Source organism: Lepidothrix coronata, unplaced genomic scaffold (assembly GCF_001604755.1).
Source record: "Lepidothrix coronata isolate B3197 unplaced genomic scaffold, Lepidothrix_coronata-1.0 Scaffold130, whole genome shotgun sequence".
Taxonomy (NCBI): domain Eukaryota; kingdom Metazoa; phylum Chordata; class Aves; order Passeriformes; family Pipridae; genus Lepidothrix; species Lepidothrix coronata.
The window spans coordinates 2,422,612-2,435,947 of record NW_016690310.1 but is presented as its reverse complement, the minus strand read 5'-3'; the positions used below and the strand labels follow the sequence as shown (position 1 = coordinate 2,435,947).

Here is a 13,336-nt window from a genome sequence, read left to right as displayed (position 1 = left end):
GGTCCTCAGCAAGTCAGTCAGGTTCCATAGAAATATTGGCTGCTTTTGTTTGGTGTTTAAAAAAAAAAAAAAAAAGTTGTCCAATACAATGAAGATAGATGAAGAAACAATACAGATCACTGTCTTGATGACCAGATAATAAAAATAAAAAGAAATGGCAGCAAGATGATCTTGGGAAATTTTTGACTGGGAAACTTTCTAACCTAAAAATTTTTAAACTCTATCCTATAGTTGAAAGAATTTATTGTTCAAAACAATATTAAAGTATTATCATTAATTACAATGTCTGAAACTAAGTTTCAGATTAGTTTAACTGGGTGTATAACAGGTTAGCAAATGGCAACATGTTTCTCAGGTCCAATGTTGAAAGAGAAACCTGAGCTGTAAAAAGAATAGCTACTACAATTTTTTTTTTAGTGTGTTCCCTTGATGGGAACCAGGAGTTATTTTGGAACCTGAAGAGATACCAGTTTAGTTGAGCTCAAATGTCTTCCATAGAAAGCAACATGTTAGAGCAAAATGGTATCAAAATGTCAATCTGTATAATCTGTGACAGTTTAAAAAAAACCAAAATTACTTTAACAGACACTCTCATTTTGTGACTAGTAGAAGGGGACCAGGAAGCCATCAGCTGGTTGCCAAGACAAAGGGCCTTGTCGTGTCTTTGAGTATCCCTGCCACACCAGAACCACTTGCACATGGATTTATAGCCACTGTTGTTCTAATGGAAAGATTCAAAATTGTGTCTGGGATCAAGACTGAAATTCAGATGTGTAAAGATCAAGTATTATACCTCTATCTCACTGAAAAGGAAAAAGAAGAATCAAAAATTCAGGAAATGAAGGGTTTCAGTTTGGGGGTTGGTGGGGCAGAACACAAAGGAGGTGGAAAACAGTTCCTTTACAAGTAGTCTAACGTGTAAAACTTTGAGACAGAGGCACAAACCCACTTCCTTCATATTTAAGAAGTCTTTGAGATTATTAAATGTTCCTTCAAATAAGACAGGAAATGATTATGGTTATGCATTTCCCAAATATTTATGTCTCCTTAATAAATAATTACTCTTAAACACAATTTTCTGTTAAAGACAAGTTTCTGTGACATTAACATGGTCATATATGTTTAAGATGACACGAAAAAAGCAAGACTGTCAAAGTAAACCCAGCAGATGAAGCAGCAACTTGCCACGTTGTGACAAGATGGGAAAAGGGATAATGGTTTTAAACTGACAGAGAGCTGAGTGAGATTAGATATAAGGAATATATCTCCCTTCCATCCTGAACCATTCTATGATTCTGTGATAAGGCCTTAATGCAAATTTTTAAAATTACTTATAGTTATATCAGTATTATTTACAAAAGTGTTCAACAACTTGCATCTGCCTCTAAGTTGGTACTTACTCTGCATCATTCATGTAATAATTAATAAACTTTTCATCAAGGCAAAAATGCAGCAATTACAGGGTAGTAGAGAACTACTAAAACCTGTATTTTTAACCTGTTCATGTATTTTGATCATAAACTAAATTTTATACACGTTCAGCACAAATACCTTGAAGGGCAAGTTGTCTTTGGACGAGAAAAAAATATATAATCAAATTTAAGTGCATTTAACCTTAAAATCTCTTTCCTTATTTCTATTTTACTGTAGAATAGACTTCCTGGCAAAAATATTTGCCAATTTCTCTGGCATAAAAATATTTGCCATATTTTTCTTTAACTATTTACATTAGCAAGTGGAATTTAAAATAAGAAGTGAGAATAACTATTAATACTGTCCTAAATTATTAAAAGCAAATTACATTTAAAAGGAAAATTTTATTGCATTGTAGTTACACAAAAATCTAAAAATCTGCACTTAGAAAGCATTGTTCAATATATCCTAAAAGTACTATTCCTATGCTGTTGCAACATAAAATAGATACAATGAATGTATCATGATTATTTCATAGTCTTTGGCTCTTCCAAATGGAATTGGATTAATAAATAATTAAAAGGGCATAACTGTTAAGAGTAAATGTCTCACTGTTTTATTCATTCTCTTCCATGAGAGTTTCTTGATAAATAATCAAGATGCAGCTGAAGTCGTTTTTTCTCTTTCAAAGTTGGAACCTAACACCTCAAGATGGAATCTTAAGAAATCAATGCAAAAATAATCCCCATAATTTCTGACAAAGAATATCTCCAATTGACACTTTACTATTTAAATTTTTAATCTAAAAGATAAATAATAGAAAATGCCATGTAATTCTGTGATTTGTTTAACAATCCCATCAATCAACATCATAGAAATAGAGAGGAATTGTTTGCTCCTCTCCACTGACACAACCCTGTAGGTGAGAATGCAGTCCTTGGATTCTAAAAAAAAAAAACAATAATAATAATAAAAGATTTTTTTAAGAGAACAAAAGCCCAAAATAAGAACTCAGCTTCCCCCTGTCTCTCCAGAAAGAGTGGGCATCTCATAACTTCTGTCAGGAAAAAAAAAATCCTCATGGAACAGACTGGTTGATAAATTCTCTGCCATACAAATCGTGACTATTCTCATTAAAATACAATGTTCTATATTTCGACATGATAAAGAGGGTTTGGAAATACAGCATTTGCTGCTTTTCTTCTGATCAGAACTAGAGGGCAGCATGGAGGACAAAGCCATCAATCCCCTACACGGGATGAAATCCTGCTGCGTTTATTTATTGTAAAAAGTCCTTTATACCTTCACTCACATCTTGCAAGTTGCCACAGAGGTGCAATGGAGCTTGAAAACAAAATACAGTAGATATAAATCGTGTTTAGTCAACAACATGAATGCTTACAAAGTGTACCTGGACACAACAAGAGGAAAAAAGCCTTGCTTTCACACTGACGAGATAAAGAAATAAAACACCTTTTAAAATGCACTTTAACTTTTTCCTGGTATTTTAGGAATGGAAAGGCCAAACCGCATTGCATTAAATATTTTAAAAGTCTACACACCATTTTTGTTAAATCATGGCCAACTCAGTTCTGTGCAGAGCCATCATTCCTGAGTCAAGATGTAAAGCCCAGCTGGAAACTGCCATGTAAGCAAAGAGTTCTTTAAGAGGATTACCCTGAAGCTAAAGAATATTGCAATAGATAATCAATGCGTTTTTATGCCTGAATCTTAAATGTCCAATGAGAATCTCTTATGAACAGTGCAGAAGCTTTGGTTTACTCATGCCACCAGCTCCAGGTAAGCTGCATTTATTGTCTTTTCTCTAGGTGGCAGCATAAGTTCTGTTTACAGTATAAAAATATACTGTAGACAAAGGATATCGTAACAAAGAATCAGGTTGGTTTTCTCCTTTTTAATTAGCATTGTATAGTAATTATCTAAAATGACAGTGAAGAATATCAACTTAAATTCACTCCCTAAAATATTGTAGCGTTCCTCTACAAAAGATAGATGTGCTTACCTTAACTGGGTTAAATATTATTCACATTGGTGTCATACAAGACCTTTTCAGCTCGTCAAAGAAGTTCAAATAAGAAATGCAAAGCTCAGTGCTATTCTTCTTAAAGAGCAACACCACAAATAGCTGCATCTCCATTTCTAAAAAATCTGGTTCACTAGTTCTAAACTGCAAGCACAAATTGCTGTCCACATCATTAATGTAGAATATATTATTGTCTAGTAAACTTTTAAGTGGATTCTTACAAAATGATCCATCTATTAAACAGAAACACAACTAGAAAATAACTGAACAAAAAGGAAATACTTTCCCCTTTCAATATTTTCAGTATAAACTTATGGGACCCAATCTGTGGTTCTCAACACAACACTATAAAGGCTTTTTTATTTTGAAAATGCCTGTCTGTAGCCTAATGGTGGAATAGATCAGCAGATGCCAGTGCAGTACCTTAGATATGCAGATGCCAGTGCAGTACCTTTCATATAAAAGGAGTCAGAGAAGCAGAAAAAGGAGAGGAGGGGAGTTATATAATTTAGTCTAGTTTTGTACTCTCAGCATTTTAGGCAAAAAGGTCTGAAATAATGAGATCTATAATACATATATTTATCCTACTTTGTTACTCATCTTCTTTTACCTTTAAAGCACTGACAATTTTTTTTGGTATAATTAATTACCACAGAGAACGTGCTGCTGGCACTGCTGGGCAGGGTGATTTTACCCCGGCACGTTCCTGCCAGAGAGGAAACTCAAGCACCTGGGGACGTCTTTCTTTGCCATCTTCAGCTCCTGCAGGCACCAGCTGCATTAAGGGCACTCCAAAGGCTTCCCACACCTGAACTGCATTGCTAAGGAAGTCAGCTGGAATTTGTGGGTAAGGCTTTTAAAGATATTACACATAAAGCTTCAGAACACTCTACCCTGGCCTCCTCCCAAGGGAGAGTTCTCATTCTACTGATTTCAGGGAATGTAATATTGTTATAACTTCATCCCTCGAAGTTCAAATGATAAATACCTTGGCAGGAAATTGCCACAGGTGTATTAGTCATTTCAAGAACTAGAATGTGACACTTCTTTAAGATGCATTACACCCGAAAAATACCCAATATGATTTGCTAAAGATTTTTCAGATCTCCGAGTGGAGATCTCACCGTGAAATAATGCATCGAGGGAGACACTGGGAATTAAAGAAGACACAATATTTGATTGTCCACAGAAGGAGGTCACTGAGGCAAACAGGTCTAAGCTAGCAAGAAAAACTGCAGAATTATTGCACAGTCTGTCAGGTCCCCTGAAACATCTCTGACATGCATTCCCACACATGCACTTTGTCAAGAAGTTTTCAGCCAAGTCTAACAAGAACTTCATTGGTGTGAAAGCAAAAAGGAGTCACTCTAACCGTTTTCCATTAAATTAGCAGCTAAGAATTTGATTTATGAAGGTTTTTTTGCAGAGAAGTTCACAATGAATCCTTTCAAAGTTCTAGACACATAATTAACATGAATGGCCACACAAATGCAGCATATCAATGAAAAAAAATATAGAAAACTAAACCAAGATGGGCAAACTAATATTTATTTAATTTCTGGCACTTTATTTTTTGGCCTACCCTCAGTGAAAGTCTGTCAACCATTTAACTAGAAATGTCAAGGCTTCACAGAACCCAAAAATGGAGCTGTAGCTGCTCTTGTATTGAGTGCAAAGACAGCATCCCCAAGTACAAAGTGATCAAAGAGATGTCCATGGGCTTCTGGCTCCACAGAAGCTTCTAAATCTGAGTAAGAAAAGCTCGAGGCAGGAAGGGGCAAAAAAAATTAAGAAAAGAAGGGAGAGACAGGACAGAAAGTGCAACTGTAAGAACAAGCAAGCTGCAACTTAAGCTGGGGGAGGGCAGGGTCTGCCCAGTGTCAACAGAGTAATGTCAGAGTATAAAAGAAAATAGATTTCCTGACCCTTCTACAGGCAGCATTTAACTCTGGTCACCCCACTGACATGTTCTGTATCCCTGTTTGTCCACGAGCTTTTGAGTCTTGTGGAGTGAATTTTACTGGCCCTTTAAGGCCTTTTTTTTTTTTTTTTTTAAACAACAAACAAAACCTGAGAAAGCTGAGAAGAACTCCACAAGTAAGACTGAAATGTGCCACCTACTCTGTGAGTGCAAAGCTGCTGGAGAGGAACTGGCACATAGTAAAGTGTCCAGCTGAAAGGTCTCCAAAACCACCTTACATTCGGGGCATCAATTAGGGTTGGACTTTAGGCACGTCTTTCCCAAGATCTTTTGCATTCTTGAATTGAGAGAATCTCAGGAGAACTGAGATTAGAAGCCAAAGAAAGCCAATGTGTTTTCAGAATTCACTCACAAGATCCCAGGCATCCCACTACATCTCCCTTGGAGTTACCTTCATTAAAACTCCCCATCTGCCTATGATTTTGACTTTTTAGACACCCTTGAAAGGTATTCGCTATGGATAAAGCTTAAGGAAGGAATTTCACTGCTAAAATGGTAAACTATTTTGCAGACTGGAAGTCAATGGGCCTGGGAAAAGCAGAACAGATGTTAAAATCTTTGGAATAAGGAAGAGAAAAAAGCCAGGAAAGTGATGCTGAAGAAAAAATCCCAAAAGACAGAAGCACACAAAGCAAAACCTATGAATACAACTTATGTATTCAGATTGGAAAGGCAGAACAAGACATTTGAGTTCTTGAGAACTGTATAGCCAAATCTGCTTTCTATTTCTTCTCATTTCCAGTTCTTATACGATATATCCTCCCTACCTGGATGGTTTGGAGTCAAATGTGCTTCTGTGTTTATACACAAGTACATTTTTCTCACCAGGAAGAGGCAATAGTGCACAACAGACTGTCTGCAGAGTGCTATTATATATATAAACATAGATATTACACACACGTGTTAGTAAATCCCAAAATAAAGTTTCTACACAGGTGCTGTAGCAGATAAATAACACCTCTCATTTCCTGGGATTTAGAAGGTAAAAAAAAAAAAAAAAGCATTGAACAAACATTTTATTACTACCATAGCAAAATAATGCTAAGTGATATTAATTATTAGAAGTACATGTAAGAGCAACCACATCCTTATCAACTGGCCTTCAAGATAAATTACATCTATCTGGGAAAAATGAGAAGCTTTAAAGCCAGGCTGCATTATATCATCTACTGTGATTCTAGTTGCACAAAGAAATAATTTTTCACTAATTTTGGTGCAGAACCCAAGGATTTGATTGTTGTCACAACAGATGTTTCTGAGAGAAACTTGCTAGTTTGTGGGAAGTGTTTATACTTACACCTATACAACGTAACAAACATGAGATAACCAGAAATAAGAATTCTTGTCACTGAAACTGTTGAAAAAAGTACTTTTTTTTAAAGGTGTGACTGACATTTCTTGCTATAAAAATCTCTGTTAATCTAAATCACTCCTGTGCTGCCTTCTGCAAGTAGTAACCATTTCAGACTCTATGAGTCTCTTTCCCAAGTTATAAAACATATATTTGTTCAAGTTTTCATACCTTGTTATTCTTAATTTTAAAAATAGGCTTACTAATTCAGTTCCAATTTGAAAGATTAAGGCATAATGGTAGGATGTGAGAGTAAACAGGGAAATAATTAATTGTATATGGTACATATACAGAGATCCCACTAATTGTAAACCAATGTTTCAGTTTTAAATAAGCTGGACATTTCATTTATCTGAGGTTATTAACATAATCCATTACTGTAAAACATGTCTTCCATTCTGTTTGTTTGAGTAGAATTTAGATTCTTTCACTTCTGTTTTGGAGGAAGGAAAAAGAACTCACAAGCAGATAAATTTTTATGCAAAATAAATTTTTAGCATCTAAGCCACCACAGCATTATGATAATGGTGTTCAGTTTATAACTTACAGAATTATAATGCATAAACTGAACATGATTATGCATGCATAAAGAACTGCTTTTGGGACATGCATTTGTATCAAGAGATTTAAGCATCTTATTGTTTTCATGGATTTCCATTATTCCATTAGTTCGCAGATTCACAAGGGTTTTTTGCAATTTAAATATTTTCCCATGTTAAAAAAATACTCTAGCAATTTTAATGGGACCATTACCTTAAGAAGTTACTATGATACAAGAGAAATTCTGAAGGACTGTCCCCCCTCTGTTTTGCTACATATTCCAAAGGGTCTTTCTCCTTAGAATTAGATTGACACATGTAACTTGTTTTCTGTGATTTTTTTGTGTGAAATCTATGTTCTGCCACATTTTATTTTTCTTTGCTGTTCCTTTTTCACTTGTTTCATATACAGACATAAATTAAAAAAAAGATGTACTTGGGACACTTTTTCTCCTGCTTTTGTTTGTTTGATTGTTTGGGGTTTTTTTTTAGCAGAACTTGCAGAACTGGAACACAATTTTTACACATATAATATTATTAAATAATTTCTGAAAAGAAAACCCCACAATCTTAATCATCAGTGAATAGATGTCAACTCCTACACATGGCATACTTGTAGAATCACTGAAATTACATAGGTTTTAAGTCCTGTAGAGGTTAGTGGAGAAAGCTAATAGACTAATAATACAGTTTTGTGTCGTGCTGTGTAAAGAACATATAGGAGGAACCATCTCAGGGGCACCAAATAGGGTGGCCAAATATCAACAAAATTAAAAGTCAGCTACACATCTCAAGTGTGCCTTTTCACAAGTGTCCACAGGATTCCAAAGGAAGGCTAATAAATCTGCTCCTGTACACGATAAGAACATGTAGAAGGAAGAGCAAAAAACTTACTGTGATCCAGTGAAGAGTTCCAAAACGAGGTTCAAACCAACCAAAACCAAAAGACAATTGTCTTTTAAAACTAAGGAACAGGGACTTGCTTCCACCAAAATTCATGGCAAGTTTCCATTAATATCAGTTTGGCAGGAATGACCTCTAATACTGTAGTTTAATATCTAATCTGTATTACTGGTTTTTTTGTTTTTTTTTTCTCACAATTCAATTTGGAATGTGGCAGCATGATATGAAAAAGGTGTTGTTTGCAAACTTGGAATGAAATATGGCATGGACTAGACCACAAAATAAAGAAGCCAGCGAAAGAGAATTTGACACTCACCATTCTGGCAAAACTCAAATTTCTCAAAACTAGAAGATTAAAAATACTTTGATGCTGTTTTTTGAAATTAAAATCGAAAGGAAGAAAATGTAAGTGTTAAACTGTGCCAGATTACTGAGGTCTTTGGTTAATGATCATTACCTTCTTCAGTCATTTGAACCTAGTAATAAAGCCAGTACTTAAATATACTGCAGAATTAAAAAAAAAAAAGTCTCACTGGCTAAGAACCAGAAAAGCTATAAATCCTTTAAATCTCAGACTATCTGCGAGATTTAACAAATCCTTTATTTCTTCTTCTTTCTGACCTATTACTGAGTTAACTGGGAGTTCTCACTCCTTTTTCAGCACAGTACTTACATGTGTTCTCAACTTCACACCCCTGAGAAAACCCAAATCCTTATCTAGATTTGACCTCACTGCAAGTTATGTTAAGCATAAGTTTATGACCCAACATGTTTTGTTGAGCTAGGAGCTTGACTTCTACAGATGGGAAGGAGTCCCTCTGACTTCTTTCGTTCTCATAGGTGCTAAATCTTCAGTTTTATCAGGCCACAGTTATGTGCCTTTAGCAAAACAGGGATAACAGTTATTTGAGAGCAAGAGCTATCCCTGTGTCAAGTCGTGGCTCAAGAATAGTGCATGTGGAGAGGAAAATGGAAAGAAGCAGAGCACAAGACATATTACTACGGAATAGCAACATTAGCGTATTTTCAATCATTATTACCACAGACATAAACGGAGATTAGGAGGATCAAAATTAAGTTTGGAAAGCATAGCTGTGATAAATTCTGCCAGCTAGTAATGCTAGCAAATATTTATACTAATGATTAACTTTGTGCTACGGGAATTAATACTCTACATACAAAGTCTGAAATACAAGTCTGGGTTTGGAAATATCTGTTAATCAAATTAAGTACTATGGACATTAATGTTTTGCTCATCCTGCTCGAGCAATATATCTTAGTCATGACTTGGCAACTCAATGATCATGAAGCCTTTGATCTGTTTCCTGACCTGTCAAATAGTATCAGCCAAAACAAAGTGGAAGAAAGATTGTTTTAATGCAGTGGCTGTTCTTTCAAGACAAACTGAGAGGAAGTCATCATGTCCATTTCTGAAGACTTTTCTTTTGGTTTCCATTTATCAAAGAGAGAGCAAATTCAATGACCTGAAGTCAGAAGGATCTACCACATATTAACAGTTCCTTGGCTCAGCTAACATGCTGTAGTTTATTTATTCCCCAATTGTGTCCTAAAAATGAGTCAGTGCTGGTAACAACAAAATACTTTCTCCTCTTAATCAGTGATGTAATTTTCAAAGTGGAAGGTAGCAGACACTAGCAACTCACTACAAAGTAAAAATAAAACCTTTACCCTAATAAAGAGGATCTTCTCTCCAACTCTGTATCTTCCCTGTGAAAGACGCTCCACGCAGAACTTATTAGGGCATTTACAAGGTGGATCCTCAGAAATGTGTTTAACCTGGGAAACACAGAAGTTATTAACAGAAACTGTTTAAAATAGCACGTGTAGTAAAATATTCATTAAGACATTTGTCATATCTATAACTTAAGTCTTAATTGATGATATTTTTCTCAGTTTTTCTTAATTTTCTTAATATTTCTGTAATCCTAGAAAGCACCCTATGGTGCTTCCAATATCAACAATTATTTAATAGCTGTGATGAGTTAAAAATGGAGATGAACATCACACAGTTCAACATTAAATTTGTTCTGTTTAACTGAAGCCAAACAGTTCCTTACATTGAGTTCAGGACCAAACTCTTGTAGATATGTTCTCAGTATTTTATGGTGAATCAGCTCAAAGTGCTGGTAAGGCTAACAGGCAAAAGGAAGATGTCATAAAGATGCATTCTCTCTTCTAAATATTTATAATAAATACAGAAGCATCTTCCTCATCCATAAGAGGCCCTGCCTCTTTCAAATTTTGCACTAACACCTTAAAAAAAAATATACAGAAAATACTGTAACATAATCATAAATTCAGGCCAAGACACTCCCCAGAATTTCCAGCTACCCTTTGATGATGTCCCCATTAAGGGCACAGTGCAATCAAGGGTAATTTAAAGGGTAATTTAATTCCCTGGGGTCCAGGGAAGGATATTGTCAGAACAGCTGAAAAATTAAAGTCTTACATTGTTTCATAACAAGAAAAAATATCTGGGCAAAGCTATGGCACTCTGATAGGTGTTTTGATTACTGTGAATAGATCAACATGATAGGTGTTTTGATTACTGTGAATAGATCAACATGAAAGGGTTCTGAACTACAAATGTTTTTCAGACTTGCTTTAAGAATTAAGTTACAGTATGTCAAATAAGCCAGAAAAAACATAAAAGGTAGGCAACTATTGTTTCTGTGCTATTGAAATCAGCCCTACTGAGTGATTTAAAGGCTTTCCAATTATTTCTGAAATTATTCAGTGCTGTTATCTGAATAACTGTATTCTTTTGTGGAGGTTTTTCTTGTTCCTAATGCTTTTGTTTTCTTTTGTTTTTTAAATCAGGGCATAATATTTTTGTGAAAAAGAAAATAAATTAAAATAACACTTAGCAGAGGAACTCTACATGTATTTTACACACACACCAAAAAAAGTGTTTCTCGGGTATCAGATGAGTTGTCCTCGGTTTGAATGAATCACAATTTGAATTTTAAAATTAGTTATTCAAGTGATCTTATAAACATGGGTGAGAGTTCACCAGTTCTGGTGAATCAAACTACTTAGACAGCCAATGTACAACAGGAACAACTCGCATGAGGTCGGCGGTTGAGGATTTAAATCCAAGTGCAGGTTGCTGAGGGTGAAAAAGGTGTATTGCTGTATTTCTTGGAACGCAGTACTAAGGCTAGATCGTGCTGAGGGACCTGTTTGGCAATGGGCCTCTGAATACTGTTCAATTATCGGGGATTTCTGCCCCAACACCACGTGGCGTTTATCACCTCTGGAGACCCTTGAAATTCGAAGCTGCAAATAGATAGTATGAACCACGCCTTAATGCTGCACCTATCAGAGTTCATCTAAGCAAGCAAAAACCTGGAGTAGCTGAGCCTAACGGGCTCAAGGCTGTTTTGAACTGTGTAAGCAAAGTAGAGCGTTCTTCAGCCTCTGGAGAATGAAAGCAAAGAGATTTATACCGGTGTGAAACAGAGAATAATAAGACCTTCACTGCTGATCCTGCTATTGGGGCTTCCATTGCCTTACTATCCCAAAGGACAGAGGAGTATTATTGAGTGGAATTTGGAAATCAAATAAGGAAGCAGGGGGAAGAATTATATTCTATTTTATTTTGTGTCTGGACTATACGAGCACTGCTGCTATTTTATGGTGTGAGTGTCTGGGGCAGCGTGGGTCAGGAATCTAGCTGGATGAATTCCATTCTGTTTCTATCCCCACTGCTTTCTAAATTAAAGGAGGTGGTTAGAGACAACCTTCATACTCTCTGCTCTGTTTCTACAAGATATGCAGTCACCATGCTTCTTCTACACAGAACTGTTCTTTCTCAATTCTGCTGAAACATGAGTGCTTTCGCAAAGTTAAGGAAGAAATACAAACCAAAAAATTTTAAATGTAATTATATGCATCAAAGAAAAAAAAAAAAGAGTGTTTCAATAAAATGAACGAACATTATATTCCATCTGCTCTTTGTAACAGGAAAGTGGCACATGGATTTTTCAAGAAGTGCTTTGTAACTCCCAGGTGGCACATCCACCTCACAATGTAGCAGTTACTATGGTAACTGCTTCTTTTTACAGGCTAGATTTGTACTTTTCAAGTTTAACCTCTTCATGGTCTCAAAATGTGTCCTTTTCATCTGAATCCAGCTGTTTCAAATGAACCCCTATGGGTCTGCAGCAGAGAAATGAACACTCAGTATGCTGCAATGAGCTTAATGAAATTCAAAACAAGATGCTTTTGTTCTAACAACGAGGAAAACAATGCTTGGTTTTTTTACTATGTGAGAAACATGCAGAACAGCAGCATAAAAATTAGGCTGAAACATCTTAGAAGTGTTTGTTAACATTCAATACAAGTCCGTAGAAGCCAGATCTCCTAGTCCTGACTCAGTCCTTCCTCAGACAAAGCACCAAAGTGGGAGTTGATGAATAAGAAGTAAAGGAGCAATAAGAAGGGAACGTGGCCCCCAAGCACAAAGCTAGGCTAAGCTGCAGAGATCCTACACAGTGTGAGGAGTTGGGGTTTTTTTCAAGCTTCTGACATAAATAATTGTGGTAAAAAAACAAATTAACCCTATCAGCCTGCAAACGTTCAAAATGCAGTGGAATGTTAAACTCAGGGTTGTGTGTGCTTTGCAAGTAAGTGCATATCAGAACAGACCAGATAGGAAGAAGCTTCCCCCCACAACTTACAGCATCATCCAACAGTTTCCCTGTGCTCTTTTTCCCAGGAGACTTCGTTGGTGACGGTGAAGGAGAGGGAAGGGGAGCTGAAAGTGTTTCCTCTTGTTCAATTTCTTTTTCTAACTTTATTAATCCAGGAGGCTCCACCCCAAACCTTTTGGAAACATGCAAATAATATATTACTAGTTAGCATAAAGTACTGCATATTTCAAAACAAAATGGTGGAAAGGATTTCTACCTTCTGTATTGCACTACCGTGCAATAACAGAATGGTACATTCATTAATAAACATGTATAAAATACATCAATCACTACTGCCGTTGTTTCAAATTAATAGAGAAAATGAATTTAGATGGAGTCTCTCAGTTAATCAAATTTACAGGAAATACAGGGTTTTTTCAACTTCTCTGT

The 13,336-nt window shown here is 35.9% G+C and overlaps 1 protein-coding gene across 4 annotated transcripts in view; it reads right to left on the bottom strand.

The window, feature by feature from the left end:
* The window catches only part of GAS2 (growth arrest specific 2), an 83,530-nt gene that overhangs the window by 22,561 nt on the left and 47,633 nt on the right, over nucleotides 1-13,336 (bottom strand). For all 4 annotated transcript variants that reach the window (XM_017826772.1, XM_017826775.1, XM_017826773.1 and 1 more), the window contains 2 exons: nucleotides 12,935-13,079; nucleotides 9,921-10,028 (listed from right to left, as the gene is read on the bottom strand). In XM_017826772.1, coding sequence (XP_017682261.1) covers nucleotides 9,921-10,028; nucleotides 12,935-13,079 — 253 coding nt within the window. The remainder of the gene's footprint in view (nucleotides 1-9,920; nucleotides 10,029-12,934; nucleotides 13,080-13,336) is intronic.